Source organism: Danio rerio, chromosome 7, assembly GCF_049306965.1.
Source record: "Danio rerio strain Tuebingen ecotype United States chromosome 7, GRCz12tu, whole genome shotgun sequence".
Taxonomy (NCBI): domain Eukaryota; kingdom Metazoa; phylum Chordata; class Actinopteri; order Cypriniformes; family Danionidae; genus Danio; species Danio rerio.
This window is the reverse complement of record NC_133182.1, coordinates 17,916,625-17,943,703: the sequence shown is the minus strand read 5'-3', so window position 1 is coordinate 17,943,703 and position 27,079 is coordinate 17,916,625. Positions and strand designations below refer to the sequence as shown.

Genomic DNA, 27,079 nt, shown 5'->3' with positions numbered 1-27,079 from the left:
GAGGTCTTCTGAAGTGAGATAAATTGTCAGAGCAAAAATGTATATATGAAGAGTTCAGATGCAAAACCCTCTAAATGCTGTCTGGAATTTTCTCCTAAAATTAGCTTTTTTCCTCAGCCATCTCTGTTTATGTTCAGTTATTTCACTTTAAAGGCGATAAAAAGAACTTAACCGTTACTATAAAAGAAAAATTAGTGAGCCTACACACAGGAATCTGAGAAAAATGCTAATTTTAGAAGAAAATATCAAACTGCATTTAGAGATTTTTGCATCTGAACTCTTCATATATATTTTCATAAGTAACTTAATTTATTTTATTCTACAGCAAATGGTCCTGAGTATATCAACAGTAAAGAGCATGGCCTTCATGTTGCGTAATGATGTATGCAAACTCAATGCAGTGTTTTGCTCAAATAAAAGAAAACAGTGACTTAAGCTGCGGCCACTCTGGTCTTTTCTCCCCATAGACTTCCATTCATACGCATGCAAATGCGTTAAACCGAAAATGCAAGCTTGTGCGACAAGTTTTGCAGTTCGTAATGTTGCAGAGTTCAGGCCTGACCTGCGAAATCACATCTCTTGACTGCATGAGATCAATCGAGGATCAAAAACTGACCTCTCTGTACAGGAATTTAAAATTTGGAGCAATCGCTCACTTTTAAAATGTCTAATCATCTTGTTTTATTTCACCCCTTTTCGCAGCGCCGTACTACAGAATTTCACAAGCTCAAACTCTAGTGTGACCGCAGTTTTACCAATTCCAAAAAAAAAAAACTTACTCCCATGGCTGTTTATATCAAAGTTGATATTTAGCTGCACCATATTGGTGTTTTGTAACATCTATTTTTTTTTACGAGGGGAATTGTTAGCCCAACGCTCAACCCCTAATCTGGAGGACCAGGACATACTCGCATACACTACAGACAATTTAGCTTGCTCAATTCACCTACAGCACATGTCTTCAGACTTGTGGGAGAAAACGGAGCACCTGAAGGAAACCCACACGAACACGGGGAGAACATGCAAACTCCACACAGAAATGCCAGTTGACCTAGCCGGGGCCCGTACCAATGACCTTCTTGCTGAGAGGTGACAGCGCTACGCACTGCACCACACTTCCCCCCCAAAAAAATGATAAAAATCCTTGCCACTATTACAAACCACATAATAGAGACAACAAAATAATATCTTTTGCCGACATTACATAATGTATTTATTTTTAGCAGTCTAGTCATTGTAAAAACGTCACTCTCATACAAACATACATACTGTAATAACTAAAGCCAATGAAGCAGTATTTGCTCATCTTCATCCTTTGAGAACATTAAATATACACTTTAACTGTCACTATCATCATCAGTAGATTCAAACATAAGTATGAAATAATTCAAAGTAAAATCTACTGATCAGAATCAGAAGAGTAATTCAAAAACGGCCATTCAAAAACATCTCCCCTCTAAAATAATATTTGCCTTATCTGCGTAAAGCACTTCAAAAAGCCATAGCTAGGGCTGTCGCGATACTGGAATTTGGTGCCAATCAATACTGGAATTTTAAAAACGTTCAATTCTCGTAAAAATTCCTTAGAAATCGCTGATTTTTGCCAACAGAAATGACTGTGATTGGCCGTGAAGGTCATCAGTTCACTGAATTCACCGCTGTTTACTAAGTGTAACCATAGATACAGTGACACTGGGGTGTTCTAATTCATCACTCGTAGGTCAGCTTATAGACAAACCAGCTGATCGACGTGACTCCAGTGTCCCTGTATCTGTGTTTACACTCAGTAAACAGCGGTGAGTTCGGTGAACTGATGACCTTGACGGCCAATCACAATCAATAGTTTGCGGGGAAATGGACGCTTTTAAAATTCCAGTATAGATTGTTACCGAATTCCAGTATCGTGAAAACCCTAAATGTAGCAAATAATCGTTTCAGAAATTAAGTATGAGATCTAAAAAAAAGCATTACTATTTTCTCTTGAATGGTTTCTGAGCTTAGTTTTTCACAGAAGATGGCGATGTATGCTTTACAAACAAATGTACTCTGCTTGCATCTAATTCCTTATGAATACCACTTAAACCTAAAATTAATCAAGTTTAAGTGGATCCACAGTGAGCTGTTTAAATTAATCTTATCTGTTGTTAAAATCAGCTCAGAATCAATTCAAGAGGGAATAGTGATGCATCTTGAAAAAAACGTATGCTTTACAAACAGCTGTACTCTGCTTGCATCTAATTTCTTGTTGTTTTCCCAACCCTGTTCCTAAAAACACACCAACATCACACCTTTTCAACCTCTCCCTAATCAAACACACCTAAATAAACTCATTGAAACATTATAAGAGACTTCAAAACCTGAAGTTAATGGGTCAGATAAGGGTGACATCCAAAATATGTACTGTTGGTGTGCCTCCAGGAACCGGGTTGGGAAACACTGCCATTCAAATACCACTTGAACCTAAAATAATTATTAATAAGGTTTAAGTGAATTCATAATGAGCTGTTTAAATTATTCCCATCTGCTGTTAAGATTATCCCACAATCATTGAAGAGAGAATAGTGATGCATTTTGAATGTCAAAAACATTTTAGTATTAGTATTTATATCTGTATTACTCAAATGCAGCCACCAGATGAGATGTCACTGGAGTCTCGTGTTTCTAAAACGTCCCATACGTCACCCTCAGGATTTAAAGAGGCAAGTGAAGTGAGTAATGTGAAGACGTCCAACGGCGCACAGGTTTGCTGACCCTCCCGATGACCGGCAGCTTGTGGGCGTAAGCGCGGGGTGGGAGCGAGGTTAGAGGGGGAGTTGGGGAAAAGCTCGTCTGAAAGCGTCGACCCTGACAGCGTCGGCCCATTTGACGCCCGCCAATGATGAAAGAAAAAGCAGGAGGTCCAGCCTGGGGCAGTGGGAAACGGGCTTTAGGGAAAATGTCTCTGGATTGACTGCTCGAGCGTCCGGGACGTGATGAAGATGACCTGGAACGTGAGACGGATGATGAGGACGAGGACGAGCGGGCAAGAGATCTGCAGACACAGGACAAAAGGAATATTAATGAATAGCAAAAATATTAGCCCTCCTGTCAATTTTATTTTCTTTTTCAAATATTTCCCAAGTTTACCAGAGCCAGGAATTTGTCACAGTATTTCCTATAATATTTTTTTTTTTTTTTGGAGAAATTCTTATTTCTTTTATTTTGGCTAGAATAAAAGCAGTTTTAAAATTTTTAGGCCCCTTAAGCCACATTTTAATTCTAATATATAAAAAACAATATATAAAATTTTTTAATTTTAATTCTAATAATTCAGGAGGGCGGCTAATAATTGTGTCTTCAACTGTAGTTTGGAGATTTTACAGCAGAGACAAAAGCTGCTGATCGGTTTCCTTTTCTATTTCGTCCTTTAATATTCTGTCTCTCTAAAACAATTATTCATTGGCTTTATAAATGTCACTCTAAGCCATATTTCAAATTTCCTGACTCTTTTTTTTTGTACGATTTATGTTTGGCCTTTTTGCCTTTATTAGACAGGACAGTATGGAGACAGGAAGCGAAAAGGCTGAGTTTCCATCACCTATTATGAATAGTATTGGAAGTTAATGAGTTGAGCAGTTTCTCTAGAATTGATAAATTCTGCTATCATTGAATTAAATGCAAAATCAAGCAAAATTTACAGGAGCTTGCACACTTTTTATTTGCTGCAGATGTCCTGCACTTTTGGAAAGTCAGGACACTTGTTAAATTCCTCACATCATCTGTGCAAAATATACATCATCTTAAATATTTACACTCTCAAAAATAAAGGGTTTTGTACACATTTGCACTTAAAGGGTCAATGGTGATACCTCAAATGTACATAATAGTTCCCAAAAACCTAAAAACTAATGTTTTTTTTTTTTCTGCTAAGCAACATATAGGGATAGTTTTAGGCAATAAGAAACTGCATGATCTGTTTGAAAAAAAATTGTGGTATGTGGAGAAACTGCCTTATCTCCTGCACAATAATAACAATATAGAAAATCTAATTAATTAAAATTTTCTAAAATATTTGTTAAACTGGTTTAAATGTAGACAATGATGTATATACACATGTTAAAATGCTTTATTAAGAAGTTTTCTGAAAAGGAAATAGCATTATATATATTTACTTTAATTAAATCATGTGTAACCTATATTTACATGATTTCACCACTTTAAAATTTACTGGTTTTTTTTATAATTATTATTTTAAGGGGATTTTAACCTTTATTTTCACATCACATTATAGTGCAGGCAGGAAAGCGAGGAGCGGAAGGATCGGCAAAGGACCTTGAGCCAGGAATCGAACTCAGGTCACCTCAGAGCTAAGTGTCGATACACTAATAACTAGCCTATTGCGAAAAATAACTTTATGCCAACATAATTTTCTGTATTTGAAATGTAATTTATTTACTTAAAAATAATTTTTAACAGTATCTAAATCAACTAAAGTATCTAAACAGTATATTTTATCTAAATTAGCAAGCTTATTTTTTGAAATTTCTGCACATGAACTGCAATTTGTCTACCTGTTTTCACTTGCAATCTGATCACGAAAACGCATCTTAAAGGCATAGTTAATCCAAAACTGAAACTACTTTCATCATTTACTGACATCATTGAAAAAGAGAAAAAAGAGATTTTAAAGAAAGCTGGAAACCTATAACCATTGACTTCCACATTGTAAATGCCAAAAAGTTAAGGTAACTCGAACCATTTGAGGAAACTGATTGAAACAAACTATTTAAGTTCAAAAACTAATCCTAATGAGTACCGTGAACTTGATCCATTTGAGTAAACGAAGCAATTTGAGCACAGTAAACTGTGTACTTGAGTACTGTAAAACCCAATAGGTTAAGGCAACTCAAACCGTTTGAGGAAAAAGATTGCTGCAAACCCTACGAGTTAAAAAACGAATCTATATGAGTACTGTAAGCTTACTCCATTTAAGTGGAAGTAAAGAGGTATTTAATTAACTCTACCTTTAACACTGAGTTCAAAACTCTTTTTCAAATGAGTAGAATTAACCTTTTCTGCAACTTTGAGTTAACTACACTCATTTGATAAAGTTGGCTGTTTATTTACAGTGCATAGTTTTTGTTTTCATTTATATCATTTTTGTCTAACAGAAACCTCTGTGAAGTTGGCACCCCATACAAATAAATAATCCCTAAAACTACTGAAAGCTGTTTGTTTCTATTTTCCTTATTTAGATATAAACAAAATATTCCGGAAGCCATGATGTCACTTTCCAAGCCAGTTCTCCTAAATCTCACAAAAATGGTTTCAATTTGTGGTGTTCGATTTGAGCAGCACAAATGAAAATTCTACCCGTCCTGCCAAACAACAGAATTTTGATATTTTGGTTAAATTTGAAGTAGCAAACAGGTTTGGAGAGATTTGTATGGCATGGGGTGTTCAGTGATGTCACTGCTTCGAATTCTGAAAACATATTTAAAGATAATTTCAAAGACAAATCCAGCACTATCGAATGTCACTGGTTTTGGCGAATTTACACCAACTGAGGAGAGTGAAAATTTTGAGTAGGCTATCTAAATAGGGGAAATAGATACAGTGTTTGCTTTAACGGCACAAACCAGCACAAACAAATGACACCAGTTTTGTGCAATTTAGGGAAATTGGGGTGGAAAGTGACGTCATGGCTTCCAAAATATTTTGGTTTGAATGCAAACGAATTGTGCTGATTTGGAGCAAGTTGAGCAACTTGGAGTATAAAGTGACGTCACATGGTCGAAAAAATAATAAAAATAATATCTCGCCAATCATCTCAGCACAAACATCTATGTGGCATACAGTAGTTTTGGGGATTATTTATTTTTATGGCATGCCAACTTCACGATGGTTTGCCAGACGAAGGTCTGGAACCACTTGAGGATGATTAAACACATAGTGATTAAAATATCCCTTTACCACCAAAAACTGGACCAATTTTAATTTTCTGTTGTTGCTTGATTCCTACCTCCCCGGGACAGTAGCAGCCAGACTAGGAGGCTGTGGTTCAGTACGTGGGCTTCCATCTTGCCGTGGGCTTATATTCATGCTGGCTGTCAGCTGGGGCATTTTTCGAGTGCTCTCAAGATTAGGGGCAGCAGTTGCAGTCTCTTTTCTGCCCTCTAGAGGCTGACTGGGATCTGCAGGTGCAGCGCCAGCTAGTGGCGGGTCAGTGCTGAAGCGCACTGCCAGACTGTCTCCAAAAAACGAGTAGAGTTCACAGTACATAGCAGGAAGAGATACAGGCGTCCACTCCTCCCATGGGCAGCCGGCTCCACCTGCTTGAAGATGGCTTGCAATGCCAAGTGGAGGTTCGGAAAGAGGTTCTGGTGGTGGGCTGAGGCCCGGCGAGTTTTCTCTAAACCCGACAGCTCCTGTAACAGAGCCCGAAAGAGCAGCACTGCCTCCTTCTGCAGCCAGGGTCAGACTGAGTGCCTTCATCTTCAGCAAACGCTCTACCGCCACCTTCAGGGAGGAAAAGAAAGTAGGCTGTTCATTTTAATGGTTTCCGTTTCTTAATCACGTTCCTGTAGGACCACCACCAACACTGCATGTTATGGATTTCTCCTTTGTCTGACACACCCATTACAGTTATTGTAATGTTTGCGAATGAGCTGAAGATCTGAATCAGGTGTGTTTGTTTAGGGAGACAGGGAAAACATTCAGAGTTGTTGATTCTTCAGGAACATGGTTGAGAAACACTGTTTTAGATGAGTGAACTGCCATCAAAGCTTAGCATGATACTACTGTAAATACATGAACAGAGGCATCTCCAGTATTCTATTGTTTTTTTTTTTTTTTTTTTTTTTAGAACAAATATTGCAAGTAGAAAAGAAATCCAAAACTAAAAACAAAACCAGGATGATGCACTTATTTAAATGGTAAGAAAAATGCAGTGAGAAACGTTTCATGCTCTGTTGCAGCTTTAATTACATGGGAGAAGGGGCTAAATTAATATATGCCAGAATAGCCCGAATAAATGGCAGAATAAGCTTAAGTTACAGTGCATAAGTACACTGTGTATAAATAAATTCATAGTGAAAAATGTAGGGCTCCATCATATTCAAACAATTTTTTTGCAATCCATTTAGATACATGAAAACATTTTACCCAATTACTAAATTAGATTTTTTTGAGATTTAATTATTTTGTATTGATTAGGATAATTTCTCAGTACTGGGTTGCGGCTGAAAGGGCAACCGCTGCAAAAAACATAAGCCAGAGTAGTTGGAGGTTCATTCTGCTGTGGTAACCCTTGATAAATCGAGGACTAAGCAGAAGGAAAATAAATGAATGAATGAATGAATGAATAGGATGATTTTGTAAGGAAGTGTATTTATAGAAGTTATTATAAACAAATTAGAAGCATAGATATATAACAGACACAAATTAAATAAGCTATCCTTTGTTTTCTGAAGGAGTCTAACATTTCTGTTTCTAACGTTTCTGTATTTAGTTACAGAAATTAAAGAATCAAACTATATTTTATAAATAATAATATAATACAATAATAATAATAATAAATATAATAATAATAAATGTTAGTAGTGTTTTGTGTCTGAATGGTTTAAACTTGAAATTCTCACAGTCCCAGGCCATAAAAACACATGTAATGAACAGTCACTTTGTTAAGGTTAAACTTAATTATAACAACTATAATACGACTCAACACTGAATATCCTGCTTTGTGACTATTGCAGATGCGCCCATTGCAAAATAAATGACTAATGACTAGTTTCCCCCATATTTTCCTGCCCTACTTGAAAAGATCGGAAACTTCATACTGCATTTCATGCACTACAGAATTAAGCCCCAGTCACACTGCACTTTTCTCCCCATAGACTTCCATTCATATGCATGCGAATGCAGCAGACCGAAAATGCAAGCTCGTGCGACAAGTTTCGTAGTTCGCTGTGTTGGAAAGTTCAAGCTTGGTGAACTCTGACCTGCAAAATCGCATAATGTGATTGCGTGAGACCAATCGAAGATTAGAACATGACTTCTCTGTACAGGAATTTAAAATATGGAGCAATCGCTCACTTTTTTTAATGTCTGATCATCCTGGTTAATTATGCCCCTTTTCACAGCGCCTTACGACAGAGTTTCGCACACTCAAACTCTAGTGTGACTGCAGCTTTATTACTTACTAGAATGGCTCCATACACTTTGTGCCCATCAGCTTTCACCTGAGCATTAGACACAGAGTAATCATCCAACACAGCTTGCAGATTGGCCCAGTAGGCAGGGAGGTGGGGATAGAGTACACGTTCAACAGCCTGTCAAAACACAAACAAACAAATAAATAAATAAACAAACAGTGTGACGTTTAGGTGTGAAGCTTGTGTTTGTGTTTATGTGCGTTTTTCTGTTTGGGCTTCACCTTCCAGCCAAGGGCATGCAGACCCACTACAGCTCCATAGTGAGAACAGAGAGGCCTAACTGGGTCGGACAGGACTTTTTGCAGAGAGAGCAGGATCTGATGGTACAGGCCGCTCACCAGATCACCATGTGTCCTACAAGATAGCATAGATGAAACAACCAGTCAGACCAGTTTTTGACAGATTCAATTATTCAAAAAAAAGAAGAAGCTTAAACTCAAAAAAAAAAAATAGTCGCATAAGAAAGAGGGGGGGGTAATGTTTTAGAATCTAAAAGGTCTGTGTCTTTTTTTAAATCATCATGTACAATAACTGGAGTTACCGTCACCCCAAAACAAAGTGTTTCTGAATTGATTTTTTTTTTTTTTTTTAAAGTGATTCCAGGCTTATTTCCTGCACAGACCAACATAGGCAGTGCTATAATCTGCATTTGCTGGCCACGGATAACTTTTGACCCTCAAATACTATAGTTGCATCTGTAAAAGTGTTGTTTAGCTTTGCATGCAATTCCAAAGGATGTGGACTTGATATAAATCTATACAATAAAATCAACACTGTTGTTACTGTTTGTATCACTGTATTTACAAAGGCCAAGTAACCCTCAAAAACCACAATAAGCCACTGTCACACTGGACTTTTCGCCTCATGGACTGCAATTCATACGCACACTAATGCGTCAGACTAGAAATGCAAGCTCATGCGACAAGTTTCGCTGCGCTGCAAAGTTCAAGCTTGGTGAACTCTGACCTGTGAAATCGCATCACATGATTGTGTTGAGACCAATCGAGGATCAAAACATGACCTCTCTGGACAGAAATGTAAAATATGGACCAATGGCTTTTTAAAATGTCTAATCATGTTGTTTAATCCAACCCCTTTTCACAGCACAGTAGAACAGAATTTTGCATGCTCAAATTTTAGTGTGACTGCGGCATTAATGGGTAGATGGTAGGTTAATGGCAAAAAAAAAAAAGTTAATTGGTCACAAGCGATAATCAGCTGAATAATCAAATAGATTTTGCCATCTGGCCAATCAGAGCAAAGTAGTCTTTTGGAAAGTGTAATATTGGATAGTTTAGAGAGTGAAATAAACCTTGAACAAACCATTATGGACACTGAGAAAAGAGGTAATGCTGCAATGTATAGGAAAAATCTGATATCGTGATATTTACTTTTTCTGCAATTTATATTGCGATGCGAATACAGTTTCACCAAATGGTTTGAATTGTTGCATTTAATTTCTTTCTGAACAGTCTAATAGTAATCAGGTACAGAAATTGAATAATCATAATACAAAAAATGCTTTTCTTACTTAAGAGTTGTTGTCTCATTTCTATTCCAAATATACATAAAAAAAAAATTTTAATTAAGAAAAAATATTTAGTTTTTACCTTCAGAAGTAATAGGTCAAAATTAAGTTTAACTTAAAATGAGTAAAACAATCAGCTAATGAGTTAAGTAAAAGAATCTTGTTTTCATTTTAAAATGTAGATTTTTGGAAAAGAAACAAGGCAAAAATTCTTAAATGCAATTCAGACTCAATCTGGCAGATCCTGCGATGTGATTATTTCGAATGTGCATGTTGCAGTTTTGATGCTAAAACTATATATTTTGCAGCACTAAAATGTATATTATGAGAAAATTCTTTTTTTAAACATTGGATGAATGTACATCTATTATACAGGTTCCCCCACTTTTTCATGAACAGCGGGTCAAGGACTTTTTAAAAGCACTATTCATTTTAAATCAAGCACCTTTGTACTTCATACCCCCAGCATATGTAGTGCCATGAAAGTCCCTACTGTACTTAAAATTTCACTTACACCTAATATTTACATTAAAATGTCATATTAATGATAAACAGTCATGTTCAAATATGATCTCTGAAATATTGATGTGCATTATGCGTCACGGTTCTTGTGTGAGGTTAAAATTTAAGATTTCAAATTAAGAATTTCTCAGTTTTTTTATTCAGTTTCTAAAAACAGAACAGTACAATTGTTGAAATAACACAATAAACCTTAAATTAAAGCACTTTCAAGGACCTGTGTTTGTTAAGTACTTTTCAGGCCTTGAATTCATCTTTCTGAAATTCAAGGACTTTCAAGAAGTCTGGGTACCCTGATTATAGGAGACTTAAACCAAATTACACCCTTTAAAATAGCATAATACATGCAGTTGAGTTTGGTATAGGATGCTAAAGTTTATTTATTGATGCTTTATTGCCATATCAGCAGCATTGGCTATATTCATGGCAAAAATTTTTTCTAAATATACAATATATAGCATGCAATCATATTGGTTTCTCGGTCACACTTTATAATAAGGTTCATTAGTTAATGTTAATTAATGCATTTACTAACATGAACAAACAATGAACAATACATCTACTACTGTATTTGTTTGTGTTAGTTAACAAAAATACAGTTGTTCATTGTTAGTTCACGTTAACTCATGGTGCATTAAAATGTCTAATCATGTTGTTTAATCTAACCCATTTTCACAGCACAGTAGAACAGAATTTTGCATGCTCAAATTTTAGTGTGACTGCGGCATTAATGGGTAGATGGTAGGTTAATGGCAAAAAAAAAAAAGTTAATTGGTCACAAGCGATAATCAGCCGAATAATCAAATAGATTTTGCCATCTGGCCAATCAGAGCAAAGTAGTCTTTTGGAAAGTGTAATATTGGATAGTTTAGAGAGTGAATAAACCTTGAACAAACCATTATGGACACTGAGAAAAGAGGTAATGCTGCAATGTATAGGAAAAATCTGATATCGTGATATTTACTTTTTCTGCAATTTATATTGCGATGCGAATACAGTTTCACCAAATGGTTTGAATTGTTGCATTTAATTTCTTTCTGGACAGTCTAATAGTAATCAGGTACAGAAATTGAATAATCATAATACAAAAAATGCTTTTCTTACTTAAGAGTTGTTGTCTCATTTCTATTCCAAATATACATAAAAAAAAAATTTTAATTAAGAAAAAATATTTAGTTTTTACCTTCAGAAGTAATAGGTCAAAATTAAGTTTAACTTAAAATGAGTAAAACAATCAGCTAATGAGTTAAGTAAACAAATCTTGTTTTCATTTTAAAATGTAGATTTTTGGAAAAGAAACAAGGCAAAAATTCTTAAATGCAATTCAGACTCAATCTGGCAGATCCTGCGATGTGATTATTTCGAATGTGCATGTTGCAGTTTTGAAGCTAAAACTATATATTTTGCAGCACTAAAATGTATATTATGAGAAAATTCTTTTTTTAAACATTGGATGAATGTACATCTATTATACAGGTTCCCCCACTTTTTCATGAACAGCGGGTCAAGGACTTTTTAAAAGCACTATTCATTTTAAATCAAGCACCTTTGTACTTCATACCCCCAGCATATGTAGTGCCATGAAAGTCCCTACTGTACTTAAAATTTCACTTACACCTAATATTTACATTAAAATGTCATGGTAATGATAAACAGTCATGTTCAAATATGATCTCTGAAATATTGATGTGCATTATGTGTCATGGTTTTTGTGCGAGGTTTAAATTTAAGACTTCAAATTAAGAATTTCCATTAATATTTCAAACCATTAATAAATGGTTTGAAATGTTGCATTTAATTTCTTTCTCGACAGTCTAATAGTAATCAGGTACAGAAATTGAATAATCATAATACAAAAAATGCTTTTCTTACTTAAGAGTTTTTGTCTCTAACTAATGTTAACATGCATGGACTTGGATGTTATTAATGCATTAGTAAATGTTAAATTATGATTAATAAATGCTGTACATGTGCTGTTCATGATTAGTTCATGTTAGTAAATGCATTAACTAATGAACCTTATTGTAAAGTGTTACCGGTTTCATAATAAACATTCATTATACAAAAGATATACGAATAACAACAACAACACTGAAAAGAGATATATACAATCGTTAAGTTTGACTCATGATACATTTTCTAAAATTCCACCAGAAGATAGCTTTTTAAACATTTCCTTAATAAAAACATTTTCTAATATCATTGAAAAAAATCACACATTCATGTTTTATCATCAAAATATTCATAGAAAAGTCACAACTAAGTTTTCCCTACCCTTTCAATAAATATGAGTGTGTAAGTCTTGAGTAGCTGATTCTACATCTCTCATGTGCAACCTGATTACGTCTATTGTCAAAATAGTAATGTAGTTATTTGCGGGATGCTAAAGACATACCAGAAGATGTGGCTGAGCAGAAGGGCGGCGTAGTCTCTGAGGGTCCAGTGGTCATTGAGGGGGTTTATGGAGGCCGCCAGAGGCTCCAGGATGCAGTACATGACACTGGACACCAGACTGCGCACATACGATCCCAGATAAAGGTACGGATTCTGCACCAGACTCTTCACCATGTGGAGAAGCCGGTTTAACTGGTCCAGATCATGACTTACTGATTTCACCTGAGGAAGAGGAAACAGAGAGAATGACATATTATAATATGGATTATATTAAAACTATGGTCGTGATTTTTGTTGGTTTTTCTGTTTATATGGTTAACTGATGGCTATTTTGTGGCATATTATAACAACGTCTTACATAAAATAGCTACAATAAAAAAGCACTTCAAATTTTACTTTAAAATTATTAAATATGATTTTTCACTTTCATATTTGATATACAATATAAATTTATAGCCATACTACTGAGAATAATAGCAGATAGTTCACCTCAGATCTTGAAAAAATAAACCGTTTCAAATGGAACTTTAGAACTAAACACATACGGGTGATTCAGCATGTAGATTTAATAATGTAAAGATTTAATAAATGTTAAATAGGTTATAAACCTTATCATTTTGTAAGGGCATATTCTGTGCTTCTGGATGGCTGTATTTAAATTTCTCTTGTTTCGTTTGGTGCAAACAGCTTAATTGCTTATCACAGCGTATCCAGTCATGAAGCGTCTTGTTAGAACACGACAATACAATGTAACCATCTCACCTAATGTTTACGTTCGTAATATTTATATCATTTGCTAATTATAATATTATGTGGAACTGAATCTGTCTCATGTCGGAATCTGCTACTGTCCTCTGGAGGTGGCATTTTGTTCATGGGCGCATGCTTTCAGAGCTTTTCTAAATGAGTGAATGAAATACACTTATGAAATAATTATTTTTCTACTTAGGCAATCAGGGGTGCTGAAATATAATTGGCTAAGCTAGTATTAGGCAGGATAAAATTATCAAAACTATGACAGCCGTTCCAGCATGGAAAAAAACATTTTCAAAGCAGAATATCCGACTTCAGCACTGTTTTTCAGAAAAACAGTAATGTAGCATGTTTCTTAAATATCTGCAAACATATTATGGTTTTTATTATACTTTAGAACAGTCAAAAACTTACATAGAGCTCCTTTAAAAACATGATTTCTTTTTTAACAGCAATTGCAGTTATTGAAGGTATGTAAATATAAAAGTCGAGGGAATTATTTTTTTTTAATTTACTTCATGGACAAAAGCAAACTTACCCCACTGATGACGTAAACAAAGTAAGGCAAGAGGGCAGCGATCTTTGAGTTGGACTGGAGGTCCAGTAAAGCCACCTGAAAGTAAAATAATACATAGTTTACCTCCTTATCATTTACATTAGCGATTTTGAAAAATGTTTTACATGCTCACCAAATACACTACCTGACAAAAGTCTTGTCGCTTTTCCAAGTTTTAGGAACAACAAATAATAACTGGACTTCTAGTTGATCATTTGGTATCAGAAGTGGCTTATATGAGAGCCTCTAGATTACGCTTATTTTACAAAATTAGTTTTTAATAATTTAATTAGGACAGTAAGTTCTGACTTAGCTTAGACAAAAGGAAATAATCCACAGTATAAAATATGAAGTCATGGTGCAGTGGAAAAATAATTAATATTGTGTATTAATCTCATGTATCTCCCATGTGATTGAACGACTGCATTCATACATCTCTGCAATGACTCAAATAATTTATTAGTAAAGTCATCAATTATATACTTTAGAATAGATCTAACAGGTTTATATTTCTATATATTTTTATTCATGTAGTAGCAAAGCAAAATTTCCAACAGTCTTAAGTGTCTTATACAATATTTTTTGTGAAAACAGTGCGACATTTTTTAGGATTCTTTGATGAACAGACCAAAATTACATATTTCAATTCTTTTTGGTCTCCTCTGATCAATTAAATGCACCCTTTTTTAATCTGACAGCTCATTTCTACTGATAAAGTGACATTACTGACATCCAGTGTTGTACACTAGTACAAGTACCTTCATGAGGTGTGGGTCCTCTCCTAAAATGGCCCGTGTTATTTGCTGATAATACTTCAGAAGATCTTCTGATAGAGACTGAACAGCAGTGGGCACTAACAAAAAAACATCCTGTCAGTTTATTACACATTCATATTATACATAAACCAAAATAGGCAAGTAGGTGGGTAGTTTGGTAGCTAGGTAGCTAGGTAGGTAGGTAGGTAGGTAGGTAGGTATGTATGTGGATAGGTAGATGTATGGATAGATAGATGATAAATGATAGACAGACAGAAAGACAGAAAGATAGATAGATAGATAGATAGATAGATAGATAGATAGATAGATAGATAGATAGATAGATAGATAGATAGATAGATAGATAGATAGATAGATAGATAGATAGATAGATAGATAGATAGATAGATAGATAGACGGACGGACGGACGGACGGACGGACGGACTGACTGACTGACGGACGGACGACAGACCGACCGACCGATCATAGCCGACCGACCATAGCCGACCGACCGACAGACGGACAGAAGGATAGATGGATAGAAGGACAGACAGATAGATAGACGGACGGACGGACGGACAGACAGACAGACAGACAGACAGACAGACAGACAGACAGATAGATAGATAGATAGATAGATAGATGGACGGACGGACGGACGGACGGACGGACGACAGACCGACCATAGCCGACCGACCATAGCCGACCGACCATAGCCGACCGACCATAGCCGACCGACCATAGCCGACCGACCAAAGCCGACCGACCATAGCCGACCGACCAAAGCCGACCGACCATAGCCGACCGACCATAGCCGACCGACCAAAGCCGACCGACCATAGCCGACAGACCATAGCCGACCGACCATAGCCGACCGACCATAGCCGACCGACCATAGCCGACCGACCAAAGCCGACCGACCATAGCCGACCGACCATAGCCGACCGACCATAGCCGACCGACCATAGCCGACCGACCATAGCCGACCGACGGACAGAAGGACAGATGGATAGAAGGACAGACAGATAGATAGACAGACAGACAGACGGACGGACGGACAGACGGACGGACGGACGGACGGACGGACGGACAGATGGATAGACGGACAGATGGATAGACGGACAGATGGATAGACGGATAGATGGACAGACAGACAGACGGACAGACAGACAGACAGACAGACAGACAGACAGACAGACAGACAGACAGACAGACAGACAGACAGACAGACAGACAGACAGACAGACAGACAGACAGACAGACAGACAGACAGACAGACAGACAGACAGATAGATAGATAGATAGATAGATAGATAGATAGATAGATAGATAGATAGATAGATAGATAGATAGATAGATAGATAGAAATTGCAGTTTTTTTTCTTGGTTTATTGATCATAATACAGATGTTGCTGTATTTCATTGTTGTAATGAAATATTTTTGAAGTTCACCTGTGCCTTGAGGTTCTAAATTCCCTTTCCCATCAAGATATGACACATGTACTGCAAATGAGGAAAACAAAATTAGTCATTCTTAAAATGAAATGATACAAATTTTCCTAATGACTAAACCACTCTCACCTCGAACCATCGTCTCTGCACAGCCTTTGGGTATGTTGGTTGCAAGTGCCAACTCCACCAGATTTATCTCCCGATCCTCTACATAGAAAAGTTCTCCTTCCTTTAGTGGACGGAAAGGTAAGGCGTCTTGTGCACCATAGCCGCAAACGGTCTAGAAAACATCCAGATGTTAAAGAGTCACAATGAACACCATTAATATGCATATTATTAACAATGCACTCAAAGCTATACCTCAGTATTGCTCCATCGCAGGGCTCTGTTGAAGTCTTCCACACTCAGTTTCCGTCTCTTCGCATGTCTCATGAACTGTGAGCTGTTCTGTGGGTGGAAAAGCAGATTAAATGTATAGCCTTAAGGTTTTGTTTTTATAACAATGTCTAACAATACCATTTCCTGCTAATGCTTTATAAGAATAAAATGACATATATGAAAAAATATAAACCTAAAAAAGTCACAGTCTAAAATGTATTGAATGTGTTCACACAGGGTATACAATCTGTTTTGATACTTTTTTGAATTTGAGGGAGATGTTCTTCCACTTTGTTAGAAGTTAGTTAGTGGTAGTGTTAGTGGTGTTCCCGGTAAAAAAAGAAAAGAAAATTACAGTATCAAATTAACAAAGAAGTTTCATTGTTATTTTACTATCCAAAATCTTTGTTATTTGTTGTTTGTTTGTAAAGACATTACCTACTAGTTATTGGATATTATTGTTCAACATAAAAACAAATAAATAAATAAAACAGGTTCGGAACAAGTAAAAGGTGAGTTAATGGTCACAGAATGTTCAGTTTTGGATGAGCTGTCCTTTTAATGGGGAGTACAGTGAATTTAGGGAGAAATATCCTTTAATGTGTATACTATAGGCTATTTTATTTAGGGATGCTAACGATTACTTGATGATTGACTGATTGTCAATATCCCTTTATATAATAGACCTTATCAATGACTGATTTAACATAAAAAAATAAATGTTTTTCTCACTTTAATTTTTTTTCTTGCTTCTAGTCCAAAGGCCTACATACTAAAACAAAGTTCTACATTTTTAGTATAGTTAAGGTCAGAATTATTAGCCCCGCTTTGAACTTTTTTTTCTTTTTTTAAACATTTCCTAATGATGTTTAACAAAGCAAAGAAATTTTCACAGTATGTCTGATAATTTTTTTTCTTATCTTATAGTCCTATTTGTTTTATTTCAGCAAGAGAAAAACCAGTTATTAATTTTTTAAGGTCCAAATTTTTAGCAACTTTAAGCTATTTTTTTTTTTTTATCTACAGAACAAACCATCGAAATACAATTACTTGCCTAATTACCCTAACCTACATAGTTAACCTAATTAACCAAGTCAAACCTTTAAATGTCACTTTAAGCTGTATAGAAGTGTCTCGAAAAATATCAAGTAAAATATTATTTACTGTCATCATGGCAAAGATAAAATAAATCAATTATTATTAGAAATGAGTTATTAAAACTTTTGTTTAGAAATGCATTGAAAAAAAAAAAAAACAGAAATTGGAGGAAAAAATAAACAGGGGGACTAATAATTCTGACTTCAACTGTGTGTGTGTGTGTGTGTGTGTGTGTGTGTGTGTGTGTGTGTGTGTGTGTGTGTATATATATATATATATATATATATATATATATATATATATATATATATATATATATATATATATATACATACACACACACACATCAGTGCAAACTACAAAGCAAAGCAGGTCCACATACAGATATGGACAAAATGGTTGGTGCCCTTTAACTGAAGAAAGCCCCACAGCAGTCACTGAAATAACTTGAAACGGATAAAAAAAAAATCAATAATCACAAAATAGGTGAAAATAAACAACAAGTTTTGTTCATGTCTGTATAAGCTTTAAATCATTGAGGTAAAGTTGGTTTTATATTCGCTAATTTTAACGGTCCTCATGATTAACTTTACTTACCACGCTATTGGTCTGAAATCGCAGTCAAGTATGACTTCATTCAAAAAAACATTAGCAACATTCAATTGGCTCTGAAGAATGTTATACTTTAATAGTCACATTTTGATAGTCATTAATTGATTTCCCCATTTATAATTTACAAATAATACTTTTATAAAATGACATTATTAATGAGAAAGTCTGAATGTGGAAATATAAAACCAACTGCAGCCCAGTAACGTTAATGAAAAGATGAACTGGTATATGTGACCTGTGTGGCCTCCCTGAGCCGGTAGCACACATCCTCGGCCAGCAGACCCGCCAGTTCCTCGCTGAGCTCCACTCCGGCGCTCTCCGCCATCAGTTTGACGGACTCCCGGGGCACTTCAGCGAAGCGCCGTTCCTCCCTCTCGGTCATCTTCACGTTAGAACTAAAGATGCTGCGGATTAACGTCAGACCCGCGTAACACCAGCCTCTCCTTATTACTCCTCGCAAGGCTGCGTTAGCATAACAAACTGGGGCTAAAAACACGCATCGTACCTTCTTATTGTCAACCGGTGCTGAGTGGGCTCATAAATGTCATTTATTTTCTGATTTACAGCATTGTTGTGAGTACGTTAGCACAAGATGCTAAACTCTTCCGACAACACACTGCTGAACTTGAGGAGGGTGTCCGATTGGCTAAGAACTCCGCGCATGCGCAGTTTTGTTTGTTTTCTGTGGCGCGGAGTTTTCGCTTCAGATAGTTTGCCATTTATATTAGCATCAAGTGTTCTACATGTCTGATTTCACACACGCTGTATTATTTAATAATAATGGAAAAACATTTCAGCCAAACTGCCAATGTGAACTGCAAAATTCAAGGCCTTCAACTGTCTGTATTAAAATGTAAAGCCGCCATTTAGGGTACAAATATGTATTTGCAAATATATTAAAAATACAAAAATATATTTGCGAACCCTGCTGAAAAAACTGCTTATACCAGCCTAGGTTGGTTGGCTGGTTTTAGCCGTCTTAGCTCAGACTGGGAGATGACCAGCCTAGTCAGGCTGGAAGGCCAGCCAAGACCAGCTAAAACCAGCCTGGTCAAGCCTGGTTCCTGGAAAAAAATATACAGGTCTATCAAAGTAACAAAGAAGTTTCATTGTTATTTTACCACCAGAAATCCTTTTGTCATTTTTGTTTGATTGTAGTTGTCTGTGTGAAACTGATTGATTGCAGGCCTCCATGATATATAAGCAAAAAAGCTAAATTCAAAATAAACGCACTGTGTATCACATTATAGCATGCTTTAATGCTTACCTACAAAGTTTTGTTTTAATGTTGTAAAATATAAATGAAAGAAAGAAGATAAAATAAAGAATGAATCCCATATTAATATAGGCCTAGCATACAATTTTAAAACTGTTTAAATGGAGAGCTATTTTCTGCAGAAACATACGAAAAAGCTATGAAGTTTTCAACAGTTCGAAGCTATTCAAAGCAATAAACAGATGCACACATTATTTTATAGGAATGCTAAATATTTAGACAGAATTCATGCTTGTGCACGTCAAATAAAAGCCAAAACTTTAGTTTAGTCAGAGACTTTCTGAAATAACAGAACCCATCAACACATTGAGGTTGGATTACTCACACATTCAGACGTTCTCCTTAATAATGTAATTTCAGAAAAAGTATTCTTTGCAAAGTCTAAACGATGAACTCATATTAGCAGCCAATCACTATCAAAGCACAACATTGCTCACAGTCAAATAAATAGTGCTAATGTTGTTTTCAGGTCATGCTTACATGTGATTTCAGACTGACTATTCAAAGTATCTTGCTAAACAATATAGGGAGCATTTCACAAGTTATCACTGAATGAATGTGCAAATATAAAACCAACTTTACCTCAATCATCAACATACCTAGTGGTGGTTCTAGCTTAAATTGCACCCTGGGCGAATCACCCCCATATACACAATATTAAAAATATTTATATTTATTATAAATAAAATTATTATTAATATTATCATTATACAATTATTATATTAAAATAATTAACAGAAAACAATCCTAAATATAACTGGAAAATGATGCAAAGACAAAACTGGAGTGATAAACTAAGATCACTTAAGAATTTGCATATAGCCTATAATTATCTGTTCATCTTGTTCATCATGACTCAAGGCCGAGAATTAATGTTATTAAGTCTTACATCCCCAACTCTATCCCTCATTTTTGCTTCTAGCCATGCTTAGACAAAATAAGATCATCATCATATTATAGAAGCCTATATGGCTGTAAGCAGAAATGAGTCGGGAAAGTAAGACTTAATAACATTAACAACTTGCAAAACTCGCTGTGTGTCAACATCTCATTCATTCATTCATTTTCTTGTCGGCTTGGAAAAAATCTTGTACAAATGATCTGTCAGTAGCAGTTAATGATGCTCATTCTTCCTGCCTGCCCCCTTTTAAAGTTTTTCAAGTGCTTTATTTTGGTCAATAATATGTTCAATGTACACTTTTGGACCAATGTTAATGTATTTTAAAGCCTACTTTCCCTAAGCTGGTTTTAGTTGGTTGAACAGCCTGGTTTTAAATCATTCATTCATTCATTTGCTCGTCGGCTTAGTCTCTTTATTAATCCGGGGTCGCCACAGCGGAATGAACCTTCAACTTATCCAGCAAATTTTTATGCAACGAATGCCCTTCCAGCCGCAACCCATCTCTGGGAAAGTGTCAACACCTCGTGTCATAAAGTAAGTGAATAGGCCTTTACTCCTGATTCGTGGCGCATATTTTATCAGCATGCATGTAAACAAGAGCAGGAGCAGCGCGTGAGGCTCGGGGGAATATTTTTCTGCACGCATGCGTCAGTTTGTTTTCACCAGCGGTGTTTCGGTTGCACATAGAGAATAACAAACTTGCGCATGCAAAAGACGCCAAATGTGAATGGCCCCTAACGTCTTTATTCTGGCATCACCACTCTTAATACATTTGAATGAAGTAAATTGTATTTCTCAAAGTTTACTGGGGCACAGAGGATTTTTACTGGGGCATGTTTTTAGGGCATCCGCTGCGTAAAAACTTGCTGGATAAGTTGGCGGTTCATTTCGCTGTGGCGACCCCGGATTAATAAAGAGACTAAGCCGACAAGCAAATGAATGAATGAATGATTTAAAACCAGGCTGTTCAACCAACTAAAACCAGCTTAGGGAAAGTAGGCTTTAAAATACATTAACATCGGTCCAAAAGTGTACATTGAACATATTATTGACCAAAATAAAGCACTTGAAAAACTTTAAAAGGGGGCAGGCAGGAAGAATGAGCATCATTAACTGCTAATGACAGTTAACATCATTTGAACAAGATTTCTTTTTACTCTGTGAGAAGTGTTCAAATATATATATATATATATATATATATATATATATATATATATATATAAACATTGTAAAGCTAAAAAATTCGACCCTAAAATCCATTTTTAAAGTAGGTTTTTAAGTTCCATTAAAGGCTAATTATTTTGACCTATATACACAAAATTAACAGGATCATGAATTAAATGTTTACATCAAGGCTCAGAAGATATGCAGAAGAACTCTTGCAATAACCTCCTGTGTCAAGCACTTTCAGTGAACTGTTTACAGTTACTAAAATCAGCATGTTTAAAAAAATAAATAAAATAATAATATATATATATATATATATATATATATATACACAGACATCAATGATCACCGCTGCCTGATTGATTTACAATATAAAGTGGGTGTCAGATTGTACAAACACTGCATTAAATAAAAAATTTCCACGTCTTTAAAATATGAACAAATATATGGCCCCAATATTTCCAATAGGGTTTCTGCACTGCAATAGAGCTTTTTACCCTTTGGTAACCAAATGCTGGCATCTACTTGAAGTGATTGGATTTTAAGTTATAAAACAACATCTAGGCTGTAAAGGGAAATTAAAAAAAAAATTAAAATGAATCATTTACCAGGAGTTTTTGTATTGGAAGTAAGACTAACAGTGTATATACACTCCATCAAGATCTAGAAGAGACTAACAAAAGGAAAAAATAAAGTAGTAATGTCAGTTCCACATAGGCCCTGCTTAAATTCAATAGAGAACTACAGCTAAATGCAGGGTTACTAATAAACCTGTTCATATGAATTTCTCAGGAAAAAATAAAAAGAGGCAGTTGGTACTTTAGTTCACCATTTGCCATATTAAGAAAGACAAAGCAAGTCATTAAGAGGTTTTATTAAAATCCAAGGATGTTGATGTTTCTAATATAATTTAAAGGTCATTAAGTTGAAAAATCCATAAGTTAGAAACATTCATAAATCAAATCCTTCATATGTACAACAGTAAAAATTAAATCAGTTCACACACTTAAGGGGCTTCATTCAGTCTGTCAAAATAAGTGTCCTCAGAAGTACAAGACAGACTTAAAATTAAGAAAATAAAAAGCAAGCATTTGAGAATTGGTCTCAAAAGGCAATTAAAAAAAACCCACACACTGTACACAGTAACTAATAAAAGCAGGGTTAAACATGAATTCAGCACAGTACAGTCACAGTTAAAAGTCATCTCCAGGGATCATCTGCATGCCAGACTTCACTACAGCAGCGGTTTATCCAGGGCGTCTTGAGGACCAGCACTGGCAGCTTTCTCCAGCTGCTGGAGCCGAAGGGCCAGAGGGAGCAGCAGGTCATTCAGATGCTGACTGCTGAAGGTGAAGGCATTATTGGCCACCGCTTCCACTGATGGAGGCGTGATGGGACCGGAGCTGTCGGGATAGACCGGAGACGGCAACGCAGATGTAGGAGACGAGGAAGGTGGAGATGGTGAAGTGCAGGTGTCAGAGATTGGCGAAATAGACCCTCCGTTGGTCATCTGCTGAGGCCAGGACGTGTGGTTGGCATGGTGACCTTTGATGGTGTTGGGAAGCCCATGCTGGAACCGGCAGCGGGTGCCATAGAGGCAGAAGCCGAAAGCACTGAAAGTGCGGCAGAGGGCACCACGAGGCTTCCACTCTTGGGATTGAGACGGAGGTTGCCAGGTTTGCTCTTCCTCAGCACCATCTGATTCAGAGCCTCCCTCAACATGGAGAAAGTGGCACCTGGTGCCAAACGGGCAAACCCCAAATGCGCGGAAAGTACGGCATGGCACGTTCCTGCGGCGAGGACGGATAGGCCTCTGCTCTTTAAGGTTGTGCACAAACAGACAGCGTGTGCCATAAACGCAGTAGCCAGCAGTGTGGTAGGTACGACACAGCTCCGTTTTGTACTTGGGATGACGGGAGGGCACATGGAGATCATGGAGGCCATGGGCAAACTGGCAGCGTTCGGCGTACTTGCAGGTACCCGTCTCAGCATAACGGCTGCACAGTTCAGTCTTGTAGCGGGTGGAGCAGAGCCAAGGGGTCATTGGGGGAGAGGGAGACTCGACCAAGGGAAGCAAGGCCTCAGCTAGAGATAGACCACCACCACCACCACCTAAACCCTCCTCGGGGAAGAACGCCTCATTCAGGCCTTCAGTGGGGAACAGGAACAGGTCGTCTTGACTGGTCTGGAACAAAAGACTGCATTTTAGGACTCTTAAAAAGACAAAGCTTGACCAGATTATTGGAATACAAGTCCTAGTAACAAATCTTATGACTAGGCCCAGACAGAATCTGCAGACATTTGCCATTTCAGCGATAACATTTTTTTTTTCTCCATTTATTTTTTAAATTGGGATTTATGCGGAATGATTAAGAGTGTCAGAACTAAACTTTATATGAAATTTAAATGGTTTACAATGAAAATCCAAGTAGATCCACTTATTTGGTAAACAAAGCCTCCAATATAATACATTTCCTAAGAGACCAGAGGAGAGGGATAATAATAATAATAATAATAATAATAAAATTAATAAAAAAAAAAACTTAAAGTCTGACATTAACACAATTTTATTTTATTCATTTATTTTGCTATTTATTTACTTAACTACTCAATAATTGACTAAAAAGCTGCAGATTTCTGCACACATAGATTGCATGTGGGCCTACTTGCGACCAAGCAGTGGTAATGTCTGCAATTAAGGTGCTAAAATGAGGGTTTTTACAGCAATACTACAGAATGAACCAATTCTGCTTTGCTAAAGAACCACTTTGGAAGTGATCAAAGCTTAAAATAACCAGCTTTTCCGTAAAGAAAGGTTAAAAAAAATTTTTTTAAAAGTATGCTTCAGTAGAACTTTGTGGAAGGCAATGGCTTACCAGACGTTAAGTTAATATAGCCAAAACAATGCCCAAAAAAATAACCTTTTATTGTTAGAAGTGTGGTTTAAAGAGGTTTTTTTTACCATGAAGGGGTTCTTTTAAAAATAAAAAAAATCCAAAAAAATAATGTAATCTTCCTCCTCATGTACCTTGAGTATTGTAACCAATGAGTTAATTGGAAATATTTTCAATGCCAGTTACGGACACCCATTAACTCCCATAGGAAAAACTATGTTAGCCAATGGGTACCAGCTACCAAAATAGAAAGTATCCTTTGATCACCAGAAGAAATTGAAATCAGACTTAATTTGTGGTGAAATATGCCTTTAGGAACTATTGAGGGCCCCAAATAGATACCCCTCAAAGACAATACTATTGTGAACAATTGCCATGTGGAAAGATTGTAAACACTGGTCCACTTTTTCCAACCAGGTTTAGGTTAAGAAAATACTGAGAACTTGTAGCCATCGATTGCCAAATAATGTTTTCTACCATGTCATCTACCATGTTTTGGGAATATTAAAGTCTATAGTAGACTATATCAACGAGTTATCGCCTAAAGGGGTCTTTAGGGAGTCACAGATGCTTTTTTTTTTTTACTTAATTTTTTTTTTTTTTTAAGTAAAGGGTTAAGCCAACTATACAGATCTATCTCATGTAATTTAGCACTTTAAAGCTATAGAAAGCACTTTAAAGAGTTCAGTTAACTGCCTTTAACTAAAACAAACTAGAGATCATTGTTCAGTTGGTCTGCAAATATTTCATGCGTTTAGTCGTAATGTCTCAAAGATAACCTGACGTAAAACTTAACGTAGTTCAAATTAAAACACAATGAAAGATCAAACTTACCTCAAACATTACTGCGTTTTCAGACTGCTGCACAAAACTGAAGAAACCGAATATTAAGCTTTCAAAAGCGTCCCAACTACACCGGAAAGATTTCTTCACACGCTTTATACTCCTTTGCCCAATCCGAGATGAAAGACGCGAACTACACCTTATACCTGGCAAGCCCTACGTACCTGCAACCGCTCGAGCTGCTGTTTTAAAGCGACCAGCGTCCATTCCCGCGTTCCCTTTAAAACACGAATCAGCTGTGACGCGTCAACCTGCGAACCACCCAATCACTTTCAACACAGGTGACCGCCAATCTAATTTGGAGGCAGTCTGAAGCGTCTGTGGTGGGCGTTTTCAAGTTGATCAAATTTGGAGATCGCCGCATTTCTTGCCGATTCCCCTGGAATAAACATTTGCCAAGTAGCTTGTTAGGAGACTTCAAAGGGCGAGCTGAGAATATACACACAGCCCCATCCTGTATCAATTACTGCGTCACACCTCCGGTTGTGCGTGTGTCTGTGAAGTGGAGATCCGAGGCTTTGTATTTTGCTTATTGGGAGGCTTGAAATGAGAATATAGATTTACTGTGTGACCTTACACAATAACAACAGGCCATTCTCATCTGAAATGATGCCACTGCACTCACTGATTTAATAGTAAATAACCAAATCTTAATATATATTTCAAATACACTGGGTATATGTTGACTATATATATATATATATATATATATATATATATATATATATATATATATATATATATATATATATATATATATATATATATATATATAGACCATTACAATGTGCCAATGTGAACATCTCCTGCGTGTTATCAAACTTTCATAACTGTAACAAGAGCAATTCAATTATACCTTGATGTTAAAACAGCTGTCATGACATTATTTATCAATTTGTGGCTCTTGTTGGATTCTCTGAAGCTATAGAAATTAAATGTTAAAAAAGAATACACTGAGACCATTGATTTTGTTCACATCCCTCAAAATAGTCTGTAGATATATATATATATATATATATATATATATATATATATATATATATATATATATATATATATATATATATATATATATATATAAAAACTCTGATGCTCAATAAAATACACTATATATTTTAAACATCAATTAAAGACTTCTTTCAGCCACACTGTTACTTTCTGGTCTTGTTTGAAACTGTCTGATGTTTGGGGGGAAATCCTCAGGTGTTTTTCTGCTGTTTCTGCCCATTATCCCCTTTAACAGCACTGTCTGGAATCCTGCTGAATATGTTGACTCAAATTCATTGCAGGCCGATAGTGTACACTGTAAAAAAATGCAGGGTTCCACACAATTCATTCATGTTGTCCCAACACACATCGATTAAGTTAACACTTTTAACAAATTTTCGTAAATTGAACATAAAACAATTAAGCTGTCCCAAATGAAATCTCAAGAATTGTGTTGATTCAGCTTATTTTAAATAAGTAGTTTGTACTTAAACTGTTTGTATTTGGAATTTAAACTTTACTGGCTAGACCATTTATGAATTGGAAGTCAGCAGCTCCCCCTTCTTATCTGCAATGGGTTTTCTGATTTTTTACATGCTCTTAAAATAGAAAAGACTCAGTTTGCAATAAAACAAAAGCGAGAACAGTTCCACAAAGTCTGGAGCCCTTTTCTTTTTTTTAAGGAGACACCTATTTCTCAATTGCCTTTTTTCTTTGTATAATTAACTTATTCTTGTTTTTAAATTAATTTTATGCTATCTTATGTGTGTATA

At 36.1% G+C, this 27,079-nt stretch overlaps 2 protein-coding genes across 7 annotated transcripts; both read right to left on the bottom strand.

The window, feature by feature from the left end:
* Window positions 1–1,182: 1,182 nt before the first annotated feature.
* taf6l (TAF6-like RNA polymerase II, p300/CBP-associated factor (PCAF)-associated factor) lies at window positions 1,183–18,888 on the bottom strand. Of its 6 annotated transcripts, none has more exons than XM_073906659.1 (12): window positions 18,744–18,885; window positions 18,009–18,620; window positions 16,511–16,597; window positions 16,280–16,430; window positions 16,151–16,201; window positions 14,701–14,795; window positions 13,925–13,999; window positions 12,635–12,855; window positions 8,414–8,546; window positions 8,181–8,309; window positions 6,002–6,498; window positions 1,190–3,031 (listed from the first exon to the last, which is right to left on the bottom strand). In XM_073906659.1, the coding sequence occupies exons 3-12, from the start codon at window positions 16,580–16,582 to the stop codon at window positions 2,692–2,694; spliced, it is 1,764 nt and encodes a 587-aa protein (XP_073762760.1). In that variant the 5' UTR covers window positions 16,583–16,597; window positions 18,009–18,620; window positions 18,744–18,885; the 3' UTR covers window positions 1,190–2,691.
* A 3,555-nt stretch (window positions 18,889–22,443) lies between these two features.
* On the bottom strand, window positions 22,444–25,418 carry cth1 (cysteine three histidine 1). The gene is given in 2 exon segments (NM_130939.1): window positions 22,444–23,767; window positions 25,311–25,418. Coding segments are annotated over 2 exon segments (960 nt in total). The 5' UTR covers window positions 25,320–25,418; the 3' UTR covers window positions 22,444–22,816.
* Between the last annotated feature and the right edge of the window lie 1,661 nt (window positions 25,419–27,079).

What these genes read in the sequence shown, in the direction of transcription:
- taf6l (XM_073906658.1), bottom strand. Translation starts at nt 18,620, where the DNA reads ATGACCGAGAGGGAGGAACGGCGCTTCGCTGAAGTGCCCCGGGAGTCC. An exon ending in TTTAGAACCTCAAGGCACAG is followed by an intron (nt 14,796 to 16,150) that starts GTGAACTTCAAA and finishes TTTTTTTGTTAG; the next exon opens with TGCCCACTGCTGTTCAGTCT. An exon ending in GCTGCTACTGTCCCGGGGAG is followed by an intron (nt 3,032 to 6,001) that starts GTAGGAATCAAG and finishes CTGTGTCTGCAG; the next exon opens with ATCTCTTGCCCGCTCGTCCT.